This window comes from Podarcis bocagei (genome assembly GCF_964188305.1).
Source record: "Podarcis bocagei genome assembly, chromosome: 1".
Lineage (NCBI taxonomy): Eukaryota > Metazoa > Chordata > Lepidosauria > Squamata > Lacertidae > Podarcis > Podarcis bocagei.
In genome coordinates this window covers 88,011,775-88,038,567 of record NC_138125.1, presented here as the reverse complement: position 1 = coordinate 88,038,567, position 26,793 = coordinate 88,011,775, and the positions used below count along the sequence as shown (strand labels likewise).

The following is a 26,793-nucleotide window of genomic DNA, read 5'->3' as shown; positions in this document are numbered from 1 at the left end:
GGGCAGATTTAAACAAAAATAATCAACTTTTTAAAATGTGTGTTTTTTCCCCATGCTTCAGTTCCAAACTTTGAGTGAGAGGTTAAATCCCTTTGGGCTGTGGCAGTGGCAGCACCCATACTAGAAGCAGTTGTCATCTAAAATGTCCTTGAAACTGATCGCTCTGGGCGGGAGGGGATTGGAAGGGTGGGAGAGGCCTCCAGTGGACCTTCGAGAGAGAAAGGGGAACCGATATCTCTCTAAAGGTCTATTCAGTGAAAAGATGGACTGATTCCCCAAGTGTAACAATCCCAATGGGAAATTCTATTTCCGGGACCGTCTCCCATCGTTGTAGGGTGATTGGCAGCAGCTGCTGCAGCCCCTCCCTAGACACCCACACGAGAAGGCCAGGGTGGTCACGGCAGCAGCTATTCTGAGCGCAGGCAACGACAGAGGGGCTGCCAAAAACAGATCATCCCACCCTCACTATCTACGGCTGTTTCCCATCTGTCACTGGTCCAGAATCAGCTACAGGCACTATCACCACCCCACGTTGCGATTGTCTGAAGAAACTAAGTTATCAAAAAAAGAAAAAAGGGAGTGTGTGCAGGGGGAGACACTTCAGAGCTTTAACACGCCTGGAATAAAATAAGCAGCCTCCATTCTAATCTATGGACTTGGTGAAACGAAGAGTACCCGCTACAGTCAATAGGAAGGCAATGTCCTGAAATAGGGATGAGCCTGAAAAAATCAAGTGGAAACTCCGACTGCTTATGTGACAATCCCACATAATATATTAAGCAACCCGCTTCCCCAGAACATTGACTCACAACTTTCCCCTGCCCTCCCACCCCCCATAGGCAATATGCTTCCAGGAGTTCTATACACCGTTCCCCTAAAAGAAATATATCATTGTTTCGTTTTGCTAATGCGTCACTGCCTGCTGGCTGCAGCTGCTTCACCGCCTGATGCCTGTCAACATGAGGAGAGAAAATGTGGTTGACACCCCGCCTTCCCAGACATAATGTGGAATGAATGACAGATATGAAATCTGTATAATTTCTCCCCTCTTGCCAACTACTCACCCTGTGCATAGCCTGCCTCTTGTACTAACTGGGGCAGTGGGGGAGCATTAAACTCACCTGCCATTGATAGCCTAGTACTCAGTAGTACAGCTAGTTCATTTTAGAGCTTTGGTATCATAATGGAGTTATAGAAAGGGGGGGCTCCTTTAGAGGGCCATGTGTGTTACTTCAAATATGAAGCACACAATTAACATTTTCCCTCTCTTCGCCACCACTCCCTGCATTACTAATGCTTCTACATTCCCAGTGCGCTGGCACAAAAATGTTTTGCCAACCCTCTTCTTTCTTTCTATCTATCTATCTATCTATCTATCTATCTATCTATCTATCTATTTACAGCACCATAAACAGGAGCAAAAGGGGGATTGCTTCTGTTGTCTTGGTGGTAAACACATTTACTGGGGAATAAGCCCCATTTTGTTGTAGAAATGGATATTCCCTCCCTTCCTTTCTGAATGAACAACATTTTTAAAAGTAAAAATAATGAAATTATCACCTATAGTCATGTAGATGCCTGGCTAGCCAGTCCAGTTTATAAAATGTTATTAAGAAAAAAATGATTCTGCAGAGCATCATTCCTGGCAGGTCCCATCATGCCTGTGCTGGGGTAGATGCTGATAGGAAGCCTGCTTGCCACTGTGCCCATCCTTTGCCACTCTCTGCCTGGACTTTGGCCTCAAGGTCCAGCTCTAACTGCCCCACTACTGGCACTAAAAGCCTCCATCTGTCCTTGCAGCTTCTACATATCTGAGGGGCACACATCCTTCCGTTCTCATCTCAAATAGCATTGCTGAGCCCTGCAGATGCTTCTCTGCCTGCCAAAACCTTGACTCCCACCACACCTTGCAAATCTTCCATGGAATGAATGGTTTTTCTCTCAGACCAGACCCATCCAGGTTTCCCTGGAAGAAACATTCCTAAGACCTGTCAGAAATATTTAGGATTTATTGATATCTTGAAGCTGTTGGAGAAAGCAGATTAGAGCTGTTTAAAGTGCCTTAAAGCACAGAGGAAGTGGGGTTTGATATATAAAGTAAAAGCAAATAGTTGCGCTGAGGAAATACAAGCTGTAGATCACAACAGATCAGAGAATCTGGTCCAAATGGAGTAATTTCTGCTACTTCGATCACGCCTGGCTGTGACAGCATAAGGCAGCAGGTAGAAAAGGCAGTGTTGAGAGCATTTCTTCTGTAAAGGGCCACATTCCTTAGGGGTAATCTTTTGAAGGCCATACCAGCAAGAAGCAGGGCCGGAACTACACCATAGTCCTCCGCTCTCATCCATGTGCAAACACCCACTCACCATTCATTCTCTCACACACCCAGGCAACAACTATTATGGAATTATATTTTTAAACAGCGTCCATCTGGGACCAAAAACGAAACCTAACCCTTCTTCGCCATGGGAGATGGCTGTGGCTGATGGGAGTTGTAGTCCAAAACTTCTGGTGGGCATCAGTTTGGGGGAAGACTGTGTCAAACCATAGGGACATCGCTCGCACAAGTGCCTCACTGTGTGGAGTTCCATGTTGCCTACTTGCACTGAAGGCCCCTGTTTCTATGGCTGCTTGCATGTAGAAAATGAACCTGTATGTCAAGTGGCAGACAGTCAGAATTAAAGATCTGTTTCTGCAGTGGAGTTTCTCTGTGGATTCTCCCAAGGATCTTCACTGGGATTGGCGCCGTTTAGTTTGTTCATAAAAGATCTGGAGTCAAGAGGTGAGGTGACCCACTTTGTGGATGACATCCAGTTCTCCAGGGTGCTGAAATCCTAAGCAGAATTCAAAGAGATTTAAATGTACCCCTCCAAGCACTGTGATAAGGCAGCTAAACATCCCATGAGAGTCAATAATAAAGTGAGGATCCTGTTCCCTCTTGGCTTCTGACCACTTGGTTAATATTACTGATATTATGATATATTTATTTATACCCTGCTTTTCCCCCTGATGGGACTCAAGGCAGCTTACAGATAAGAACAAGAACTGGTACAAACATAAGATAAAAACAATTATTTTAAAACAATTAAACATGGATAGAATTATATACATGTATTAAAGTTATATGCTTTGTTACTCAAAACAAGGCATCTGGTGTTACCCAAGGGCCTAGGCATTAGCCTGAAGAGCCAAAAGGTTTCAATGTCCCATCCCTGGCCATATTCCCTGATGGGGCTTCCTCTGCCTCATTCAAGCTGTATGCATAAGATCAGAGAGAAACACAGGACATCACTTGCCTCCTTTTCAGCTTCTGACTCCCGCTCCTTTTACAGACATGAAACTCCAAAGAAAATTTCCCTAAGTTGGAAGTGTCTCTGCTGCCTTGCTCCCTTGCACTCATTGTCTAAATATGAGGTTGTTTGGGGCTAGGCTAGGCCAAGCAGGCAATGTAGAACATGGCCTGGCCATTTTTCCCTGCTGGGATAGTCATAAAGGATACCAGCCCCACATAGAGCTAAGTGAATGAAAGCAGTAACCACCTTGGAGGAGCCAATAAACACAGTCGTTGAGGAGTGACGTGGGAAAGGCATGCTATAGTCCTGCTTTAGAAAAGGATGGCGGCACCGAATATTGTACAGATTATAAAGGCAGTTGTGTTCCCCCCTCCCCAATAGTTTCTGTGATTGTAACCTTTTATGTTGTGCATTGCTTTGAACTATTTGGGAAATGTGTGCATTTTATACAAATCAGATTTATATTACTGTACTTGGTTTGATGCCAGACTGTCAGTATTTCGTAGGAGAGGAGCTAATGCATATTGGAGATTTAGCTTTGCACAACTGAAGTGAATTAAAGCACTCTCTCTCCCTGGCACAACAAATACACTTAGGAAAGTGATAAGGTAATGCACTGAAAAGTATGGGGTGAACAGATGAGAACCAGGAAGACATATAACCACCACGGCACAAGCAAATCAGGACAAATGCTCATTTTCATATAACCTCCCTGCAAACGAATCAGAATGAATTCACAATGAAGATCAGACTTCTTTGTGTAAGCAAATCAGGATGAATGCTCAATAAACAGGTCATCTGGAGAAGCCCATTGTCACTTCTATATTCTTTGCACATTAAACAGTTCATACAAGTGGCCTAAATCACAGACTATGTTGTAATGTGAAATACTGCAGCAGCAGGGTCTGTAGAAGGGTGTAGCAGCTGCTGCCAGAGATTGCAGCAGGACCCCCAAGTTCCACTGCTTATGAGAGTGAGTGCTTGAGTAACCACTAGAGTGAACAGCTAGATGCACACACAAAATCAGAGAAACGTTTCATAAGAGACTCATTCTTATTCTCTGCCCTGCGCAGATGAAACAACACTTTAGGTGGATGCTGCCAGGGACTCCCTCTTCTTCCTTGTATGTGAATATTATCAGGAACTTGCCAAGGGGCAACTTGGTTGTGTAGGAAGTCCTTTTATATATTTTTCACATCACATTTGTATCCTCCAATGAGCTCATGGCAGGATGGGTTGTCCCATTTTATCCACAGGGGGAATATTTGGGATTGCCATACGCCTGGAAATTCCCATACATATCCGGAATACCACAGTCAGAAACAGTGTCTGGGAAAATCCGGACGTATGGCAACCCAAGTTGGCAGTGTAGTTTTGGGTGATTTCCCATTAAATTGCTCAAATAAATATGAAGTATTTATTTTGTGCATGAACACACACACACACACACACACACAGGGTTTCAGCTGTTTTAAGCATACTTTCTCTTACATTCATATGCTGGCTATGACTCTCCCTCCAGATGGCTCCCTCCCTGGTGCACCCATCCATCCACATTGGGGGAGTGCGGAGATGGAATGATGGGAGTCAGGAGAAGTGACATGAGTGTAATTAGGGCCCAATTTGGGTCTGTCTTAGGGGAGAAGTCAGTTCTCTCGAGTACATAGAATAGGTTTCTGTCTGGCAGGAAGTTAACACCACAATAGCTCATCTCCCAACTTCCAAAAGACATCAAGCCATCTTCTTGATGGAGGTGACTGACTTGTGACTGGCTGGCCACAGTCACCTGTCAATCAAGGCACAGCTGGGTCAGATACTCTAAAAGATTGCTGTTGCCCAACAGTTCTATGTCCCTCAAATTCCCCCTCCCTCATTGACCATCTACACCGATGCACATGAGGAGACCAGAAGCCTATTTGTAAGTAGCTGCATTAGACTTGAAATGAAACAATTTATTTCTTTTTAAAGTACCATTCTGGTTTTACCTTCGTCTTTTTATTCTAAATAAACTTCATAACTATGGTGTTTGGGGGTCTTGGGTGCATTTCTGCCAGACTGATAGGCAATTTCCCCCTATATCAATTTGGTCCATGGTGTGTGTTTGTGTTTGTGTGTAAATAGGTTTGAAAGAGAAAAGAAAGCTACCTTGGTCTCTGGGGAGGGACGGGTAAGCAGGATGCTCTCTCTCCTTCCCATCCTAAGGATTTGCCACAGAAAGCACTCTTGAGCCTATCTGAGAGCCTCTGGTGTGACTGGCCTACCCAGCTGGCAAGACCTATTCCTTACAAGAAGGCTGAAATGAAAGCCATGTAGGCTCTTAGGAGATGCTAGTGCTCCACACCCAGGCAGTATTGGCCACCTCTCATTTCATTCCCTTCCCCCCACCTGACCACCCCCAAGATGAACATATGTGGTTTAATCCTTCTCCATAAATCACCCCCCACCCAAACTCTTGGCAGAAACCAGCTTGTCTGCCCCATGTCTCCTTGGCACTGGGATGTACTGCTTGGATGGGGTGTGGCTGACGCCAGCTCTAATTTCAATTCCCCCTTCCCTTCCCCCTGCTCATAACTCACCCTTTGCCACATATTGAGGTCTCAGCTTTCCAAAACCTAGCAGACAAGGGCGTTGGTAGGGGGTGGCCCATGGCTCCCAAGCCCCAGACCTTTTTGGAACTTAGAAGCTGCCTTTATACTGAATTAGACCATTGGGCTAGATGATACTGAACTATCATCTAGCCCAGTATAGATGATCAGACACTTTCAGATGGTAAAGTAGCAGCTTTCAAGTCTGCTGAAGTCCATACTGGACAATGCAATTAATTCCAAGAAGCCAAGTCAAAGTCTCCGTTCATGTTCTCAGTATGTTAAATTCTGTACTTGCAATTAAACTATTTTTTCTTTAGTCTGTAGGTCAGATTGGCCTCCATGGCCTGAACATTTGCAAAGGTTCTCATACAATTAAACAAATACAAGAATGTGCCATCATCCAGAAGCTTATGCATGCAGAGCAACAGCGCTCAGTAACATCACAGACAGTTCTTATTCTGCCACTCAATCACCAGCCAACACTGTCATGCATAAATCATAGTGAGAGCTGCAGCAGACGCAAATTACCACCCATCAACAGTATCTCCCTTGCTTTAGTTACATCTCTTTTGCGTCTACGGGCTCTATTTATGAAAAACACAAGGGAACAAGATTGCTTGTAACTATATAAGGATGCATTTTATTCTAAAGCAAGCAATAAAAAACCCCATCCTTTCTTCCGCTCCCACGTCTTTAACTAGAACCCGAGCTGGCAGGTCTTCTGAAGGATCCATTTTGTTGTCAAAAGCCGTATTAAAAACAGTGTCAGTACACTATCTGGTCATTCAGCCCTATAATTCCTTATTAGGGGGCCTTGTGTTTTGGAGGCTAGAAGTGGGAAGGAGAGGAGAGGAAGGGTTAGGAAGGGAGCAAGAAGAGGTCAAGGCTGGAAGAAGGCTGTGGAGGAGGAGGCAGGCATCATGGATGAATGGGAAGGAGGAGGGGAGAGGGAGGGGGGAACGGTGGTTGCTTTGGAGCCTGTGCTTTGTTTTCTTCTCCATCCCCATTATTTCCACCTCCCGCACAGCATTGGGATGAGACAATCCCCATCTGGAAATACCTTCCCTTTTACAGTCAGGCAAGAAGGCGCAGGCTGCAGCAGTGGGATGAGCCCCAGACTTACCCTCTCCTTGGAGGTGCTCCATTTGTGAGGGAGTGGAGGAAGGGAGATCCAGGATGTGAGGAGGCACTGGCAGTCGCAGAGAGGGTCATTGCCTCCAGGGCCACAGCTCCAGGGATGGGGGAAGAATGTGAACCATGCTACCAAGGTCAGGCTGATGCACAGCAGCTTCACTCTAGACTTTTCTCCTCCTTGTGAAAACGGCAGCTTGCAAGACAGAAATGATGGCTGCTCCACCATTGACTGTTCCACTATTACAGTCCGTTCCCTTTCCCTCTCACTTCTGATTGTTGGTTTTATTGAGCAGAGCAGCATGCTTATCCACTTCCTCTGGTCCCGCTGCTTTCCCCTAGGGAAATCTGCTCTTTGGTGCTCAATTGGAGCAAATGGCAATTGTATCAGCTTGTGATTATTCCATAGTCAATGTGACAGAGATAATCAAGGTGCTTCCCCGTGATTCATGGAGAACCTAGTGCCACTACACATTCTGTTATTTACCATGGGCATTCACTTCTGTACTTACAAAGCGAGAATGAATACTCAGCATCTCTTAACATTAGAGGCATAAGAAAGCTGTGTTGAGCAATCTGGTGTATGTACTCTTTCTTAAGAGCATGGGGGCCTTGCTGGATCAAGCCAAAGTGAACCTCATCTAATTTTCTTTCCAAGAATCCCAGCAACCAGAAATTGAGCAGTGGATCAAGCTCTACCTTTTGCTTAACCCTGCTCCACCATACCTCTTGCAGCATAGGATGTGGGCTGTGGCTGGCCTTCCTAATCTGTTTCCATCCACTCCCTAAAGACATGCAAAGGGCTTCTCCATCCCAGGCATCCCCTCTCCAATTGCAAGTATTTGGATTCTCATGAGCTTCCTGCTGTGCCAAGTACTGGAATGCACTGTGATGTCATTGAGGGGAGGAGGAGTGTAACACAAAGGTAGAACTGAGTTTGGAAAGACAATGAAATATTACGCTGTCACTTGGGTAAAGGAGGGTGATCACCCAGAAAGGAAATCAGGGCCTCTACAGTGGTTCAGAATATTGCAGGGGTAGCATTGCACTGTGTGGAAACCTGAACCACACAGTTGGATCCTTGTCCATTGATGTCAGATGATTGTAGGTTTTGTGGGTATGTAAGGAACTGCTTTTCAAGTGTATGTGTGAAACACACATACACACATATTTTAGTGTTACAGTGGTACCTCGGGATGCGAACGGGATCCGTTCCGGAGCTCCGTTCGCATCCCGAACAGAACGTAAGACACGACAGCACGTCTGCGCTTGCGCAGGTTGCGTCTTGCCACTTCCGCACATGCACGTGATGTCATTTTGACCGTCTGCGCATGCACAAGCGGCAAAACCCAGAAGTAACGCACACCGTTACTTCAAGGTCGCCGTGGAGCGCAACCCGAAAACACTCAACCTGAAGCGTATTTATCCTGAGGTATGACTGTATTCTGACTCTTCATGCTTCTCTCTCATATGAATTTCTTTGCATGTTTAACTTTGGGCTTGTCCACATTGCCACTTGTCCTGTGCCTAGAAAGCGTGGTAATTCAGTTATAATGAATACTTAAGTCTTGCTTAAGATGGAGTCTGAGCGTTGGAGCTCAGCAGATGTTCTCACATTTCTGGCAGAGGGGGAAAAGATGGAAAGAGAGGAAGAGGGTGTGCCCAGGCAGGTAGGAAAATAAACAGCTTCCCCTGTCGGGGCACAGTGGGAATGTCTCTCACAGAGTTCTCTCTAGCAAGTTTACAGGAAAACCTTGTGAGCTTCAGTTCCTGTCTTGTGCCTATCTAGCAAAAACATGAATTGTTGGTTTGACTGCATTTTAAATACCGCTTGAAAATTGCTGAGGGTCATTAAGTAGTCTACTAACTTTTTATTAATTCAGCAGTGGCATTGAAATCATCATCTTCAGAACCATGGCATCACAGGCCTATAGGTCAGGGCCTTGTTAGCAAGGAAGGGGACATGACAGAGGTGCATTAAATTATGCACAGTGTGAAGTTTCCCTATTCCTCAGGTCACTTTAAAAGGGGATTGGCCAAATTCATGGAGGATAAAGCTATCAATCACTGTTTTGCCATTCTGGCAATATTCTACCACCAAGATCAGAGGCATTGTGCCTCTAGATAAGAGTCACATGGGAGAAGGCTATTGGGCTTATGTCCTCTTTGTGGATTTCCCATAAGCATCTGGTTAGCCATTGTAGGAAACAGGATGCTAGACTAGATTAGGGCTTTGGCCTGGCCCAGCAGGACTCTTCTAATACTCTTATGTCCGCAAGGGCAGAAAGGGTTAATTTCACTTTCACCAGCCCCTCCTCTTCCCCCTGGCTCTGAATAGCACTCTGACAGGCAGGCAGCATAGCAGCAGGGCTATTTAGGTTTAGTGGCTGCCACCTGGGGAATGCAAAGGGGGAGGAGATTCAGGGAGCATAGGCTCTGACATCACTGGCTGGCTCCATTCTGGGCACATGGACAAACAGGGTGATTCACTGCAGGCTGGTATTATCTTGCAAGGAGGTTGCCAGTGACTCAGCCCCCAAAGTGGGAGGCGAAGGAGTACAGGCCAGGATACCCCAGTCTTGTTGGGCATATAGCTTGTTTTTGGTTTCATAATCTAAGCCCAGGAGATTGCAATGCCCTTTGGGTTTTTAGTTTTGGTTTCAAAATCTAAGCCTAGGAGACCGTAATTCCCTTTGGGTTTTGTATGAGGTGAGATGAAGGGCACTAGAAGCCTGTGGACATTACAGGCAGTGCTTTTTTTTCTGGGGGTGCACATACACCTAAAAATTCTGTGAATCTTTGTACTTTTGTCCATTTACTATTTATTTTTCCCGATTTGAACTATAAAACAGTGATTTTCTTGAGTCAAAATGAGAGTATCGCTAAACATTTTTAGGAAAAAAAGCAAACAGGCTTAGCTTATTGACTCCCCTCACTCTCCACAGCTTGGAACTTGCCTGAGGAAATATATAAAGACTAATCCCTGGCATGATAACTGGCTGCACTAAAACCCATAAGTAGGAAATGGTTTCCAGAACCCATCTAGTCCATTAGCTAGGAATAAATATCAGGTTAAATATGCTTCAACTACTCTGGGAAAGATTCCTTTTTGCCTCTTTTTGCAAGTTATTTGGCTTCATTCCAAGAACTTGCTTCTCTGCCAAAACCTTTAGGGTTGTGTGTGTCTGTGTGTGGTTTTGTACTGAATGTTTGTTTTGTTATGTTTCTCATTGTGGGATTTCAATGTCCTAATATAGCGTTTGCTTCTTTCCCCCTATTCCCAAACCATGGTCCTGGCATAGCTGTTTACATATCCGAAAGTTTCCCCCCGTCATCAAGCCTGACCTATTCTTTCAGTGATCTCACATCCCCTTTCACTTTCCAAAGCTGGTACTTTCCACTTCACCCCCTCCTTCACAGTATCCCTTGACCATCGTCCTCAGGGCCCACGGGCATGATCTGGGCCCACTCCCAGATGAGGCCTAGCCGTTGCCTAGCAGAACGGAACTGTTGCATCCCATGACTGGCTTGTTCCCGCCCCACAAGAGATTTCTCACTGACAAGAGGAATCCACAGCTGTTCCAAAATGGGAGCTGGAGGAGGGCAAGGGGGAAACGGGGAGGGAACAGTGGGATGATGTCAACACTCAGGGATACAAATAGCCAGAGCTCAGATCCCCGTCCCGACTCTGACTTGCTCACCCAGAGCAGCTGTTCTCTCTCTGCCTCCGTCCTGTCCAGCCGCCACCATGAGCCAATCCTACTCCTCCAGCCAGAGACTCTCTTCATACCGCCGCACCTTTGGTGCTGGCTCAGCCTCACCTTCCTTCCCGCGCGCCTCCTTCGGTAGCAAGGGCTCTTCTTCCAGCTCCGTCTCCTCTCGGGTCTACCAGGTGTCCCGCAGCGCCGCACCACCCAGCCTGTCCAGCTTCCGAGCCAGCTACTCGGCCCCACTGCGCTCAGCCTACCAGGGTGCCGGCGAGCTCCTCGACTTCTCCCTGGCCGATGCCATGAACCAGGAGTTCCTGCAGACACGCACCAACGAGAAGGTGGAGCTGCAGGAGCTCAACGACCGCTTCGCCAACTACATTGAGAAGGTGCGTTACTTGGAGCAGCAGAATGCGCTCATGGTGGCTGAAGTCAACCGGCTCAAGGGCAAGGAACCCACGAGGGTGGCCGAGATCTACGAAGAGGAGCTGCGGGAGCTGAGGCGCCAGGTGGAGATGCTGACCAACCAGAGAGCACGTGTTGATGTGGAGAGGGACAATCTGCTGGATGACCTCCAGAAGCTGAAGCAGAGGTGAGATTAAGGTGCCAGCAGCCCTTGCTGCCATGGGCTGGTTGCTAAGCTCATCCCCTCCCCATGATTGCTTGAGTAGCTGGGGCTCTTTCCTTGTCCTGAGCAAGAGGCCTTCCTTGACCAGAAGCAGAGTGAACAGGGCAAGGCAGGGCATATTCACTTTGCGGTTGTCATCATCTCCCATCCCTGGCCTTTCAAAAAGAAATACAGAGGCTGGGCTACCTTTTGCCACCCTTGACCAGGGCCTTGGCTGGTGATAGTGCCTTGCCTATGCACTGGGCATCCTTCACCCTCATGCTGTCCTTTCCCCAAACTACCCTACTCTGGCCCAAACTGCCATCAACACTCACCCCAGTCCTTGCCCAAGACTCCAATCCCTTTCATGGAAGGTATCTAGGTGTTCTCCTTCTTTGTAGAAAGTTGATCTTAAAGGCCTTGACACCCGAAGGCTTCTAGATAACTGATGCCCCAGGACTGTGCTATATCTCAGACAAGTGGGTCATTTTCCTAAGGCACAGCAAAAACCAAGCATCTCTTCCCCATATAGGCTCCAAGACCCCATGCCAAGTTGCTTATTCTTAGAACAGGGTTCAGGGTGTGTCCAGTGATGGTCCAGACTCCTCTGCCGCACCAGCCCTGCCTCTCACTTTTAAGCTTCTTTTAAATCTTTATAAACATAAGAAGCCCAGATGGTTTGGTAAAACGTAGACATTTGTTGTAAAGAGGCACAATCAGGTTTAAGTGCAACTATTTCTGTCTAAGATGAAAGGGTCTTCAGAAATTTTTACACTAGTTTAGAGAGTTGTATATTTTAAAGACACAGTGTGCTGATGAGACTGTGCCATCTGTCCCCAAGCCAAGAAACCCCACCACTGCTTTTATTGAGCTAAGGGGACTAAATTGTGTTCGTTAAACACTCTTGTTTTGATTTGGAAGATGTGGATAACTGAACACATGTATGCCTGTATCAGATGCACACACATGCAGGTAGTGTTTAATGCTTCAGTATTAGACACTGAGGTTTGTTCTCTCATGAGAATAAATCTTGCCTGAATTCCCAACCAAAAGTGACTGTTATGCCCTCACTATTTGAGACGAAAACCATTTGACACTTGGCCTGCAAATAGCTGCTTACACTTCTTATCAGATCACCACTTGTCCTCTCTTTTGATAAGCTGAAGAGACTGAGCACCTTACTCCTAAGCTTATCTCTCATTCCTAAGGTCACTCTTAAGCCTTTTCTCTGTCTGTTGCAAACTGTCCATTTACATCCCAGCTCCAGACAGGATCTACCAACCACAGGCCCATAAAATGGCCATAATAGTAGCCTACCTCAAAGAATTGGTGTAAGGACTAATTGAAATAGAAAACATTGTAACCTTTACCCTGGTCCTTAGGAATAGGGTAGGCTTTAAAAATAACCAGCTCCAAGCTACATGCCCCAAACGTGCACAAATATTTGTGGGGTGGTCATAAGATCTTGTTTCCAGATTTTGCTCTCGTCCTTCAATTATTATGCTGAAGAGCTGCAGCAGGTACAGTGGTGAGGATGCTAACATACCCAGCACATCATTAATTGTCTAAGCCAGGGATGGAAAACCTGTAGCCCCCCAGATGAGTTTTTTCTTTCATAGAATTGTAGAGTTGGAAGGTACCACAAGGGTCATCTAGTCCAACTCCCTGCAAGGCAGGGATCTTTTGCCCCACATGGGGCTTGAACCCACAACCTTGAGGTTAAGTGTCTCATGTGGTACACCCTGAGCTATATGGGTTGTTGGACTCCAGTTTCTCAGTCAGTATGGCCCATGATAAGGAGTGATGGGAGAATTTCAACAACATCCAGAGGACCACAGGTCTTCATCCGGTGCCAATCCTGATTTATTTCCTTCTCAGCAATCTCTCTCCTAGCACTTCAGTGGCAAAGCATTACTTGTTATTGTGAAGGGCACCGTTCCCTGCAGCTCATCCTAATTATTCGGCCTAGTTCCCATCTGTACCAGCCCCCAATACCAAGGGTTGGCTATGCAAGTACAGGAGCAGCTGCCCCTGGTGGGACTTCCACCTTTTTCTCCTGAGGGAAGCTCTATGCCAGCATTCGCCAACACCTTTCAGATGTTTGGACTACAATTCTCATCTGCCCCAGGGAGGATAGTCATGCTGGCTGTGCCTGATAGGAGTTGTAGTTCAAAAATTCTGATGAAGGTTGCACGGTTTAATTCAAGACCTCTGGTGAAGGTTGCACTATATCTTTAGCAGCTACATAGGACACAAGAAATGCAGCTGTTTCGGTGGAGAGATGCAATCACCGAGAAAGCCAGACTTGCTCAGTTTCTGCCTGCCATGCCGGTTTTACACTGTTGCAACCACAAACCATAAATTCCAGGTCAGGGCAAGAAGAAGCCTATAGATCACTGGGTACAGGACTTCTGAGCATGAGTCAAAATGAAGAAGAATAAAGTCAACTTCAGGCCTGCAAGTGAGTCACAAGCAGCACCAAACAGTGAAGCAAGGACTCCTTCAACACTGCCTCCCCTCCATTAAAGCAGCCTTCTAGGTAGCAATGGATTCTGGGTAATACTGGGTAATAATTCAGGGCCTGGGGTGAGAAAGTTTAAGCAGCCTCTTAGAAATGTAGGCCCTTGAGGGGGAAGCATCTTAGTATCTTCCTTTCATGAAGGATGAGGCCTAGTCCCCCAAAACCATGGCCAGCTTGAGGGAATCGGACACTCTAGATTTTCTCCTCCTGATTTAGCTCCCTTATGACAGACAGGGCACAACTGGGCACAGCCGGAAACAGGGAATGCTGAGCCATCAAGGCTGGGCACGTTGACAGGAAATCCTGGCATTTCAGAAGGATAAAGAAAGGAGAAATCATGATAGAGGGTCCCGGGGAGCAAAGACCTCTCCCAGGCCACACTGGGGGAAGTTTGCATGACAAAGCTACGCCCGCTGAACTGCCCTCTTCTGTGCAACTTTGAAAGTTGCAAGAGCCCTACTTGTTTTGGTGCCCAAGTTGTGGTCACATCCACACATATTTAGAGCACACTTATACCACTTTCATGGCTTCCCCCAAGGATTCCTGGGAACTGTAGTCTGTCAAGGGTGCTGGGAACTGCACCTCTGTGAGGAGGTCTCTTAACAACTCTCAGCACCCTTAGCAAACTACAGTTGGGGGAAGTCAGACCTGCTAAAGTAGTATGAGAGTGCTTTAAATGTATGTTGCAGGCGTGGACCGTGATGGAGCACTTTTGCAGTGAACTGGGAACTCCATGGCCCTTTGTAACCACAGGGAAGAAGCTGGTCCCTCTGCTAGAGCACCCACTCTAGTTGGAAGTATGGTAAATCAGCCACATTAGGATAGTCTATCAAGAGTACTACACAAACACTGATGCTGTAGTAGTCATAGGTAGCTGTTTCCAGTCTGGTCCTGAATGTCAGAAGCTTAGAACAGTCTGGGGCCAGGGCCTTGCAGCCGCCACTGTAGAGTATGTGGGGGCTTGGTGTGTGGAGTTCAATAGTAAAGGGGTCAGTATTTGCCAGAAACTGGATCCCAGTGCTGTCTGTGATCAGAGTTTCAGATGCCCACAGCCGGCCCTTAATGTCCAAATCTCCCCCTAGGTGATGTCACGCATCTTCCATGTCAAAACGCCTGGAAGACCATCCCTGGCATTCTGGCACCTCAATGGCATTCCACCTGTCTCCATATCTTTATAGCTCGTGCCATGCCTTTGCCATTTCCCAGTACCCCAGGCTGGGGGTTCACATTATTCCCTGGAATCCCAGTCTGGAGACCCCTCCCCTCTCAGCACTTGTTCCATGATTCTTCTTTGCAGTCTCTGCCCTGTCCCATGCTCCAGGCCCGCCTCTGTGCAGCCAAGCACTGCTACCCTAAAAGGGAAAGGGGAGTGAGCATTATCCACGAGTGAGCTCATGCCTTTTGTGCCTGGGCCTTTGACTATAACAGGCAATGAGAGGACATGTTCCAGCTCCCATCCCTGCCTGGCTCCCAGCCAGATCCCACTCCACCCCCTGGAATGCAAGAGAATCGCTCATTCCAGACGCACACATTACTCCTGCTGCTTGGATGGAGTCACAGGTCACGGGCTCTGGGGGAGCCACACACAGGCTTTAGCCCCCTGGGATGTGTGTGTGCAATGCAGTGTTATATATCCAGGCCTTGGAGGGCCTGGTTCATCTGTCAGTCTGACACCCCTCCTTTCTGGCTGACTCTCCCAGGCTACAGGAGGAGATTCATCTCAAGGAAGAAGCGGAGAACAACTTGGCTGCTTTCCGAGCTGTAAGTCCAGACCTTACCTGGGTTGCCTCTGGTGTGGTCAGTTGGGGTGGGTAAGTGGGTGTGAATGAGAAAAATGCTCATCAAATAACAGAGCGAGTCTTGCTCCATCGAAAGTCAATGGCCCCACTGTCTGACAGAGGCTGTTTGGGCACCATATTCCAAAGAGCAAAGTTTTCCTTGTAGGAGCATTCGCAAGGTCTGGGGAGAATGTATTGTTTCTCTCGCCCCTTCTGCTCAGCTTCTTCCTAAAGTTTAGTGTCACCGTTAAATTAATGCAGCGCCCTCTACTGTTTTACATTCTCTCTCTCTTTCTCACTGTATAGTGCAACATCAGTTTACAATCCAACATGTATAATCTTTGGGTGTGAAGTTTCGTTCTGGACAACAACAACGATATAATAAATGTATCAGCTCCCTTTAAGTGGTGTTCAGTGGGGCAGCGGCGTAGCGTGAGTTGTCAGCACCCGGGGCAACGCAAGTAATTTGCGCCCCCTAACCCGGGGCAAGGCACGTAATTTGCGCCCCCCCTAACCCCTAACCTGCGAGTTGCCGCTGGCGCTGCCGCCCAAACGACGCCGCTTGCCCGGAGGAGGAGGGGGGCAGAGAGGCGAGGAAAATGCAACGGCCCAGCAGCTGCAGCAGCAGCGGCGGAGGCGGGGCTGTGAGGAGGGGCTGCCTGGCGTGTCCTCCGCGGCGAGCGCTGAGAGCCGCTGCCTGCCGGGCGCCTTCAGCCGGGACGCGCGCACAGCTCGTCGGTTCCGCGAGACATGCGGCTCTGCTACAGCCTGCGCCCGAGGCTCTTCGGCGACTCCGGAGGCAGCGAGCGCGCCCCCCCAGATGTTGCGCCCGGTGCGGCTTGCCCCCCTGGCACCCCCCACGCTACGCCACTGCAGTGGGGTCAGGCATGAGTGCCAGAAAATGAGTGTCCTGCTCCTAGTTCAGGGATCTCGTCCCACACATTTCCTAAACTTACGATTGGCTAAATTCCCAGATGATGTTAGTTAGCGATCGGAGGGGCAGCTTCATGGTCTTTTCATAAGCAAATAGTTAAACATAAGCATCTTTCCCCGTTAACATATTTGTGCCACTGGGAAAGTATCACTGAGAGGAAGTGCTTGAATAAAGATTTAGTTCAGGCCCAACACATTTTGGAATAATTCTTTGGGAGATTTGCACTCCTGATGAAGTACTTAAACCACTATGATAACTTGTATTGGAAAAAAGCATCCAAAATGACACCTACACAAACTACTAGAACCAGTAGCCTTTGTAGTTGGGTGTTGCTTCTATGCAGGCACCTGACTGCACAGGCAACTGGTTCTAGTTTCTAAAAAAGGTGCTTTTTGGAAGAGTTACTATGGTGGTTTGATGCACTTCATTGGATTTGCTATTCCGAATGTGCCTCCAAATAAGCATTATTCCAAAACATGTCAGGCCTGAAATAAATGTTTCTTCAAGGACCTGGAGTTCCTTCCTCTCCACCTCACCCCCTAAAATAGTGGCCAGCCTCTATTGCATTTATTACCCTTGAAACCAAGTCTCCTTTTTTCTGCCATCACAGGATGTTGATGCAGCCACTCTGGCCCGCATTGACTTGGAGAGACGTATTGAGTCACTGCAGGAAGAAATTGCATTCCTCAAAAAGGTGCACGAAGAGGTAAGTGTGTACCTTTGTAAGTGCCCTTACAAAGCACTGCCATAAGGGGAGTGGCAGATGGAAAGAGGGGGAGTCATTGAAGGGGATGGTGACTAAGTAGGAGTGGAGATGGAGGTTTAGCTATAGGGATGTGGGTGGAACATGGGGTTGTATGGGAACATGTTACTATGCTATAATACTTTCAGTCTAGCCCTACTTGCACTGGTCCTGATCTTCTGCTGCCATTGGTTCCTCCAGGAAATCAGAGAGCTGCAATCACAGCTACAAGAGCAGCAAGTCCAGGTGGAGATGGATGTGTCCAAGCCAGACCTGACAGCAGCACTGCGTGATATCCGTGCCCAGTATGAGACCATTGCTGCGAAGAATATCTCTGAAGCTGAGGAATGGTACAAGTCCAAGGTATGGGACACCCACTCTCCTAAGAAACAAGTTGCATTGGCAGTGGGGTCAGGGGAGCTTTGTGTGGGCTGTTGCTTATGGTATGGTAAAGGTTTGTTTCTTATATTAATCTGCACACACACCTTATCTTATCCCTTCTCTCTGCATATAGGTGTCTGACCTGACCCAGGCAGCAAATAAGAACAATGATGCCCTGCGCCAAGCCAAGCAGGAGATGATGGAATATCGGCACCAGATACAGTCATACACCTGTGAGATTGACGCGCTCAAGGGCACGGTGAGGTGCCATGCCAAGTTGATGGCAGAGTCAGATCACGTATTCAAGTATTTCCCATTGAGCAACATTTGCCCCCACGGCAATTGATGTTAATCACTTTTTACTAATGTCACTAATTAGTGATAGTGAGGTGTAAGAGACCTGTGCAAGAGACAAAAAGGACTCTTGATTTTACCAGGCTGCATTTCTGTGTTGATGGCTGATGTGATTGCCATTCGTAGCCCTTTTGAGAGGGCCTGTAGCTCAATGATCAAACACATATTATGCACAACTGAGGTCCCAGCTTCAATCTCGGGCATCTACAGCTAAAGGATCTCATGTGGAAGGACTAGTAAACACCTCTGGATGAGATACTAAAGTCCCTGCCAGTCAAAATAGAGATCGGGGTAGCCAATATGGAGCCCTCCAGATGTTGGAATCTACCTCCCATGACCAATGGGATATGTCATCCCACAAAATCTGGAGGGTCTGTTTTGCACTTCCTTGAAATTCAGCATACTGGAGGTGGAACAGAGTTGTTCTTTTCTGGGCTTTTGTGGAAGCTCTGGCTTCTTGAGTCCTGCCTCCTTTCTTGATTGCCAGTCCTGTCCTCCCACTCTGCAATTTCCCCTCATTCATCAAGTTTAGTTCTTGCTCCTCTAAAATGCTGTAACCCATCCTCATCCTGCTGCTATGGTTTTCATCAGATAACTGCAGCTAGAGAACAAAGAATCTGAGACGTGACTATTGTTCTCCTACGCAGACACGTACAGAGGTTCTGAAGTGCTTATTTCCCCATCTTATGCTTCCAGAACGACTCCTTGATGAGACAGATGAGGGAGATGGAGGAACGTTTTGCTGGCGAGGCCGGCACTTATCAGGACACCATCCAGAGGCTTGAAGAGGAGATCCGACACTTGAAGGATGAGATGGCAAGGCACCTGCGCGAGTACCAGGACCTGCTCAATGTCAAGATGGCCCTTGATGTTGAGATTGCCACTTACCGCAAGCTGCTGGAGGGTGAAGAAAGCAGGTGAGTGCTCCCCCCCCACCTGCAATTTTTCAGGCCTGGGACATGCATTTGGGCACTGTCTGACAGTTTAATCCCAGATATATTTGCTCTGAGGAACTGCAAGCAGCAGATTCTGAGCAGCTGACCCTGTGGTCCTAGTGTGGTGGTGAGGCACAAAGGCCCATTATATTCCTTGTGTTTCCTAACAGCAAAGAGGTACCGTAGTTGGGAAGAAAATTTGCTCTTTTATGGTGACATATGATTTAATGCTCATCCAGACTTCTACTTGTCCCACACGTCCCCTGGGAAAACTTGATCTTTACTGTTGAATCAAAGCAAACATCAGTTGGGTTTTCCTCTGATTCAATGCCAAAGAGCAGGTATTCCTGGAGAAAGCTGTGGGGCAAACAGAAAACCATTCAGACCTGTGTTTTCTAGGCATAGGGCAAGTGGACGTGTGGACAAGCCATAAGTTAACCTTCAGCTGTGAAAGAAAGAGGCTAGCTAGTATCTCAAAGGTCAAATTGCACCTTGTATTTCCCCTTTTGCTAAACATGTTGGTGTACTGACAACCATGTTTTAGAATGAAGCTGGATGATGTGAGGAGCAGGTTTAGAAATCATGATGAGAGAACTGGAAACGATCTTCCAGTAAATGAGCAAAAGGCACACAATCTGTTCAACTTCATAAAGAGAAGTGGAAGATGGAGCATAGTGATTGTTGGTTCAGGGCTGTTAGTCCAAAGCGAGTCTGAGCAGGAAGATGTCCATGGCTGAACTGACTCTCCTCCTCTCCTTTTCTGTGTAGAATTTCACTGCCCATTCAGACTTTTTCTGCAATCAACTTCCGAGGTAAGTTACATAATGCCTGTGTGCATTATGCATTTGGTAAAAGAAAGGGGGATGGGGAATGTTAATGTGTTCACTTAAAAAGAAAAAAGAGGGGAGCAGCAGTTGAAGAGTCAGTCCCAATTTAGGGAGCGTCAAATGGTGATGAGTTACCGTATTTTTTGCACCATAACACTCACTTTTTCCCTCCTAAAAAGTAAGTGCGTGTTATGGAGGGAATGCCTACGGGTGGCATGCCTATGGATTTTCCTCCTCTAAAAACTACGTGCGTGTTATGGTCGGGTGCGTGTTATAGAGCGAAAAATACGGTACATGCTAAATATCCCTGCCAGCACCAGCATATGCAAGGGAATGGAGCCATTTGGAGGGCAAAGTGGGGAGGGAGGGGTGTTTTTCTGTTAAAAATTGTGCCTCTCCCAACATGCCCCCCCAAGTTCCAGACATGCATTTGCAAGGGTAAATGTGGCTGAAAGTACCCAGTAGATGGACTGAAAGTAGTACCTTGGTTAAGGCTAGGGGTTAAGTTTCAGCGGAAGAGAAGGAGGTGGAGGAAGGATGAAGCATTTCCTTCCACCCTCCACTTCTGGATTTCAAATCCACCTCCAAAACGGATTTGCCCTACAGCTGAAAATCCTACAACTAACACTTGGTGTTCTGTTACATGCATTTGTACACAACAAGTAGTTCCACCTGGAGATGTTCTGACTGCCTCCTGAGCTGAACAGACCCCATCTCTCGCTCTGAGTGCCCCCAATGTCCTTCTGAGCTGATGCCAGCAGAGATGACCGCTGCTTTTCAAATAATATATCAAAGCAACAACAACTCCCCATGTATAAAACTAAATTATAAAGGCTGAAATTCAATACAATGCAATATTTACTCAATACCATGACATGTTATTTTAGCTATGTAACAAACTGTTGCAAGTCCATCACATATCATCATCCAATTCTGTGTTCTGAGACTTCTGCTCTTCACCCAAATGCATGTTCCCTTAGAAGATTATTCAATCAATAACAGGTTATTCAAACAGTTCATTTGGCAAAATTCAAAGCCAAATCAGTATCATTGTTGTTGTTTCCAATTCTGACTCCGACCTTGGCTTGGAGCTGCTGCTGTAGCTGAGCCAGCAGCTGGGTTTGGAGATGGCTTGCTTTGCCACAAGTGGGCAGGGGCGCCGACTTATAAAAAATATTGGGGGAGCCCGCGAAAGCTCATGAATAATAAATAAGCTCATGAATATGCAGATAAAGTGGCGCCGCCTCCTCGTGAGCGAATAGGGGAGAGCGTGCTGCGCCTATTAATCAGCTCCGAAGGAAATTGGGTGGAGCTTTTGCTCGGGAGGGAGGGCAGGAGGCATGCAGCCCGACCCTGTGCATTTTGGGCTGGGGGAGGGGGGGCGGCGGCGCTCTGCTGGAGGGGCGCCCGAGATTATTGGGGGGCGGAGCCCCCCCAAACGAATTTTTGAGGGGGCTCGGGCCCCCTCAGGCCCCATGGAGTCGGCGCCTATGCAAGTGGGTAGTGTTAGATTTGGTTGGGAAGGGAAAGAGGAGGTGCACGATGTGGGGGTGACTTACGTTCATGCCAGATTTTTGGACAGTCATGACTTACCCCTTGATTGGATGATGCCAGAGCCACCTTCTTCAACTTGTGGTCTGGACTACAACTCCCATCACCTCGGATCGTATGCCATGCTAGCTGGAGTTTATGGGAGCTGCAGTCCCAGACTTCTGGAGAGGACATCCTTAGGGAAGACTGTGCTAGAGCAATGCCAAAGGTAGTCTGTGGTTAAATGAATAAATGCACTGTGTGCCAAGGTGGCAGAAGAGTGTTTGCATCAGTGCGTGTGCATCCATAAGATGAAGCTGGGAGAGAACAGGGAAGGAAAGGGACTCCTTTTTGTTCTGCAATTTCCATAATGTGACCATCTTCTAAGTTAATATACAGTAGTACCTTTGTTCTCCAACTTAATCCATTCCGGGAGTCTGTTCGACTCCTGAAACTGTTCAAAACCCAAGGTGTAGCTTCCAATTGGATGCAAGAGCTTCCTGCAGTCAAGAGGAAGCTGTGTCGGACATTCGGCTTCCAAAAAACGTTCGCAAACCAGAACACTTAGTTCCGGGTTTGCAGCATTCAGGAGTCGATTTGTTCGGCAACCAAGCCGTTCGGGAACCAAGGTTTGACTGTACGGGATAAGTGAAAACAAAGGCAGGGTTAAATGGGGGAATATGCACAGTGGTTGTGGGGTGCTCACAACTGAATGTGTCTATGCCTACAGAGGCATGTGCCCATGTGGACCGGAGGAAGGTGTGCCTCTCTTAGTGACTTTTGAAACCACAGCGGGAGATGGAACTTGTAGAAAGATGAGCTGGTCTAGGGATGGAAGCTGATACTACCGCCAGGAAGAGGAGGCTTGTGCAAGGACTGGCATGTTATGAAAGAAGGAAAGGTGTTCTAGGAGGAAGAGGCTCTCAGCCACAGCCTGATGCTTTTTATTGACCTTGCTCCATCTTCATACACCAACCTGAGCACAACCACCAGCAGCTGATGTCTCTTTTCTCTCCTATGTACAGAGACCAGCCCAGAGCAGCGAGGCTCTGAGGTCCACACCAAAAAAACAGTGACCATCAAAACCATTGAGACACGCGATGGGGAGGTGAGTGGGCAGACCTGGAGAAGCCAGGGAGGTGGAATGGGGGAGACATGCAAACCGATGGTCAAAATGGGCTTGCGTTCTAGTTCTCTCTTCCTCCTCCCTCTGGAATTGGGACAGCTGAAGTGAAATCTGCTGAGGGTGCAATATAGGGTAGGGATGGGGAACCTATGGCCCTCCATAGGATGTTGGATTCCCAATACCCATTAGTGCCCTTAGCCAGCATGGCCTGTTCTTAGGAATGCTGCTGCAGTTCAGCAACAAATAGCCATTCCCAACATAGGGAGATATGGGAGTTAGCAGGGACATACCTCTAGCTAGCTTTCTCTTTCCCCAGGAGCTATGGATGCCTAGGCTTGCAGGAAGAGGGACGTCTGTATGCCAAGGACTCAGTGGGAGTGGGGGGAGCGGGCTCAGGACCTAACTGATTATAAGAGACATGTGAGGTAGCCAGGCTTTTCCTTTGGGCAGATCCACACCATTCATTTAAGGCACACCCAGTGCACATTTAAAGTGCACGACTTCCCCTAAAGAATCCTGGGAACTGTAGTTTAAGGATGCAGGGAATTGCAACCCTGTTAGGGGAATACTACAGTTCTCAGGATTCCTTGGGGGAAGTCGCGTTGAATGTGCTTTAAAGATATGGTGTGCATCAGGACTGAATCCCTCTCTTTCTTTCTCTTCCTTTGTCTAGGTGGTGAGCGAAGCCCTCCAGCAGCAACACGAAATGCTGTAGATCTTTTCTTCCCCAGAGAGGCAACTGGCGCATCTCAAAACCCTCTTCCCTACCGTGTGCAAAGGCCCGGGGTTGCTAGCTCCCACGCAGTCTCCCATTCACCCATTCTGTGACGGCACCACTTGGAAAACCTCACACACCCAGCCGCACACATACACGTGTGTGTGTGTGTGTGTGTGTGTGTGTGCGTGCGCATGGCTCTCCCTGCACCCCATTTCCCAACGCCTCTCTCTTTCTGCTCCCCTTCTGTTTTTCCTGTCCCAGAAGCTGCAGGTGGATGTGGCTAGGAAGATTGAAAGAGAGGGGCAGCTGTGTATGTGTGTGTGTGCATCAATGCGTATGTTCCTGTGCCCTTCCTGTTTTGGGGGTGGGGAGGCTTCCTGCTACAATAGGGTCTGAAGCTCCAGCCGCTGCCTGCAGTGTCGATCTCTCACCCATGCACCATGCAGGCACTGACTCCCCACCAACATGCCCAGACGACAGCCATGTGTGAAGCTTCACCCCCAGCCTGAGTGCCGCCACAGGCCCCCTGTCCCCTCAAGGCCCGTCTGCTGCAGCGGAAATGTGCCTGGTCTGCAGGCTATGAGGGGACAGGGGAAGGAGGCAGGAGAAGCTGGCACAGCCCAGAGGACGGAGATGAGCCAATTGCCCAGCCTTGCCTCCGAGACCAAAGCCACAGTGCGCCTCTCCTCACCCCACCTCCTGCAGTGGAGCAGGACTCCTTGCCTGGAGGGTTGTGGGGAGGGGCTTGTTATCTCTAGCTTCCGTGAATGTCAGTCCCTCCAAGGAAGCAGCTCTCCTGATATTCTTAGCTTGCAGTTTTGGCTTCAGACAAGCGCTTACCCTCCCACCCATGCTGGGATTTCCTGCCAGGGCAGCGGGCAGATGGTTGGGAGGGTTGGGCCCCCTTAAAGGAGGAAGTGAGTGGGACTGCTTAGGGTAAATGAACCCACACCTGCTGCAAAGCAAAGCTCCTAGACTTGGGGTGTGAGCCCCAAGCACCAAGGAGGGGAAGAACAGCGCCAACGGGTGCCAGCTAGAGGCATCCCTGTTTTGAGTGTTACCCCCATCCTAGATCCCAATCTCTCTTGTAGGGGCTGCTGCATACAAGGGGCCATTTACAGGAGCTGGAGAAGAGAAGAGAAGGAACTGGCAGGTGATGGATTTGGGGGGAGAGAGAGCGAGAGTGTGAAAATAAATGGTGGGTGTGTGAGTGAAAGAGGAGGGAGGAGATGGAGAGATGCTGTGTGCCCCTGACCCTCCCACCCCAGCACGCCCCTGGCTCTGCCAAGTGATGAATAAACCATGGAGCACAAAACTGGTGGTCTGTGTCTTTTCCCGTCCCGTTGCATGCCTTTGGCTGGATGAGTCTTATCCCATGTTATCACACACAATTCTTTATCAACAATGATGATAAAAGCCTTGTCTGGTCAATGTTCAATCAAAACCGCGCTTCTGTGCCTTCGAGAGCTGTGTGACACACAATGGCTTGATCGAACCACCTCTTCCGTTGGTGGTGCTACAGAGATGGGAGAAGCACATGGATGTGCCTCAAAGTCAGACAGAAGCAACCGTACATGAACCTACACTCTGTACTGCAGCCCAAGGTCTCTTGGATATCCCCATGCCCAGGAAGAAAGGGGTCCATTCCCCCATGAGCCCCACAATACTGGCTTACTTTACAGCAGGGATGGGGAGCCTGTGGTCCTCCAGGTGTTGTTGGACTCCAGCTCCCATCAGCCCCAGCCAGCAGGGCCAATGGTTAGGGGAGATGGGAGTTGTAGTCCAGGAACCTAGAGAGGGCCACAGTCTCCCCGCCCTTGCTTTACAAGGCTGTTGGAAGGATTGCTGCTAAGATAACGCATGGGAAGCACTTCCATTCTTCAAAGTGCTATGCAAATCTTAAGGACTGTTATTTTTAACTTCAGGTTTGAGGGTGCTTCATGGCATTCCTGAAATGGGCTCTCCTGTGTGACAAAAGGAATACTTGGAATACTTCTGTGCATAAAAGATGAATCTAGACGTAACCCTTCCCCTCCTGAGTAATCTATTTGCTGATTTTAAAATACGAATGCAGCCCAAGCAGTGGGAGATTTGACTTATATCTGCAAACAAAAGAAAAGTGGGCTTCACCAAAAGCAGGGAAAACGCAACAGGCAAAGCCAATGGATGCAGTTAGCATGTAATGAATAATAATTCCCAGGCTGCTTTGAACATCTTTGTAAGACATATGTATTGACAACTATATCATTAAAAAAACAACCTTCCAGCATTAATCATCAACAATAAAAGCACCAAATACTTATCATACTGTAGTATCGCTACTTTCCTGTAACAAACATGTTCGTTTCTGAAATTGGTCTTGCAATCAACAAGTTACCCTTTCACGACTAACACATAAATATACATCTGTGACAGAAGGCTGTCTCTGCACAGAAACTGCCTTCCTAAGTATTTAGGCAGTACAAAAATTCATTTTGACAGTTGAAATATTATCAATTGCCACACTGAGAATATTAATAACATGCAATGTTTGTTGATGCATAATATAGTTGCAAAAACTAATGTGACTTTAGTGACACTTCTGGAAATTCAAGAGCAAACTATGAGCTTGTCCACTGGCCTGTTGCAGGCCAATGATTCACGGAAGGCGGCCATCATTGACCTTGAGCTGAAAATACTCAAGAGCCAGTGTGGTGTAGTGGTTAGGAGCGGTAGTCTCGTAATCTGGGGAACCGGGTTCGCGTCTGCGCTCCTCCACATGCAGCTGCTGGGTAGCCTTGGGCCAGTCACACTTCTTTGAAGTCTCTCAGCCCCACTCACTTCAGAGTGTTTGTTGTGGGGGAGGAAGGGAAAGGAGAATGTTAGCCGCTTTGAGACTCCTTCGGGTAGTGATAAAGCGGGATATCAGATCCAAACTCTTCTTCTTCTATATGTACATGTACGTGTTTATGCATATATATATATATGGATACATGTGTATGCATATACTGTCCCTCTCTCCTCTCTCTCTCTCTCTCTCTCTCTCTCTCTCTCTCTCTCACACACACACACACACACACACACGGGGCCAGAAGAGCCACAGTTTTAAAATCAATAGATCACCTGGATTTTGAATCAAGAGTCCTTGTATCCATAACTCTCATGTCTTGGATCAACTTTAATTTGATTATATGAAATACTACAGATGTTGGGATGCTGCATGGGCTGAGCAGGTAATGTTTAATAATCTCTCATATTCTTTATTAAAATGGGTGTATCTTTTGATGAAGCTTTCTTCCCTCCACTTAATATTATCCGCTATGTACATGAACTAATATATGTACTGACAGCTGTGTTGTCTTCTGGATCGCTCACCAGATACTTTATAAGCACAAAACGTCCACTTTGTACCCAGGAATTCTACATCTCCCCTCCCAGTCCAATGTTGTGCACAAAGATGTACCACCGGCAATTTTCGGGTGAATTACACAACCGCATTGGTACCCAAGGAAGAATTCTGAGTTCATACACTTGATATTTGCCTTCCCTGCTCTCTTTTATTCTCTGAGTATACCAGCTTTCCATGAATGAACTGCCCCACACTCTGGGGATTTTCACTAGCATCCGTTAAGATGGCACTGG

The 26,793-nt window shown here is 47.6% G+C and overlaps 1 protein-coding gene and 1 long non-coding RNA gene across 2 annotated transcripts; one reads left to right on the top strand and one right to left on the bottom strand.

Moving 5' to 3' along the window:
• Positions 1 to 1,989: 1,989 nt before the first annotated feature.
• LOC308597744 lies at positions 1,990 to 10,514 on the bottom strand. Its single transcript, XR_014013127.1, has 3 exons — positions 10,358 to 10,514; positions 4,785 to 4,926; positions 1,990 to 2,834 (listed from the first exon to the last, which is right to left on the bottom strand). It is a non-coding gene; the product is annotated as an uncharacterized lncRNA (long non-coding RNA).
• A 132-nt stretch (positions 10,515 to 10,646) lies between these two features.
• DES (desmin) lies at positions 10,647 to 24,487 on the top strand. The gene is made up of 9 exons (XM_081213761.1): positions 10,647 to 11,311; positions 15,548 to 15,608; positions 17,170 to 17,265; positions 17,503 to 17,664; positions 17,816 to 17,941; positions 18,733 to 18,953; positions 19,740 to 19,783; positions 22,354 to 22,436; positions 23,128 to 24,487. The coding sequence occupies exons 1-9, from the start codon at positions 10,761 to 10,763 to the stop codon at positions 23,167 to 23,169; spliced, it is 1,386 nt and encodes a 461-aa protein (XP_081069887.1). The 5' UTR covers positions 10,647 to 10,760; the 3' UTR covers positions 23,170 to 24,487.
• The last annotated feature ends 2,306 nt before the right edge of the window (positions 24,488 to 26,793 follow it).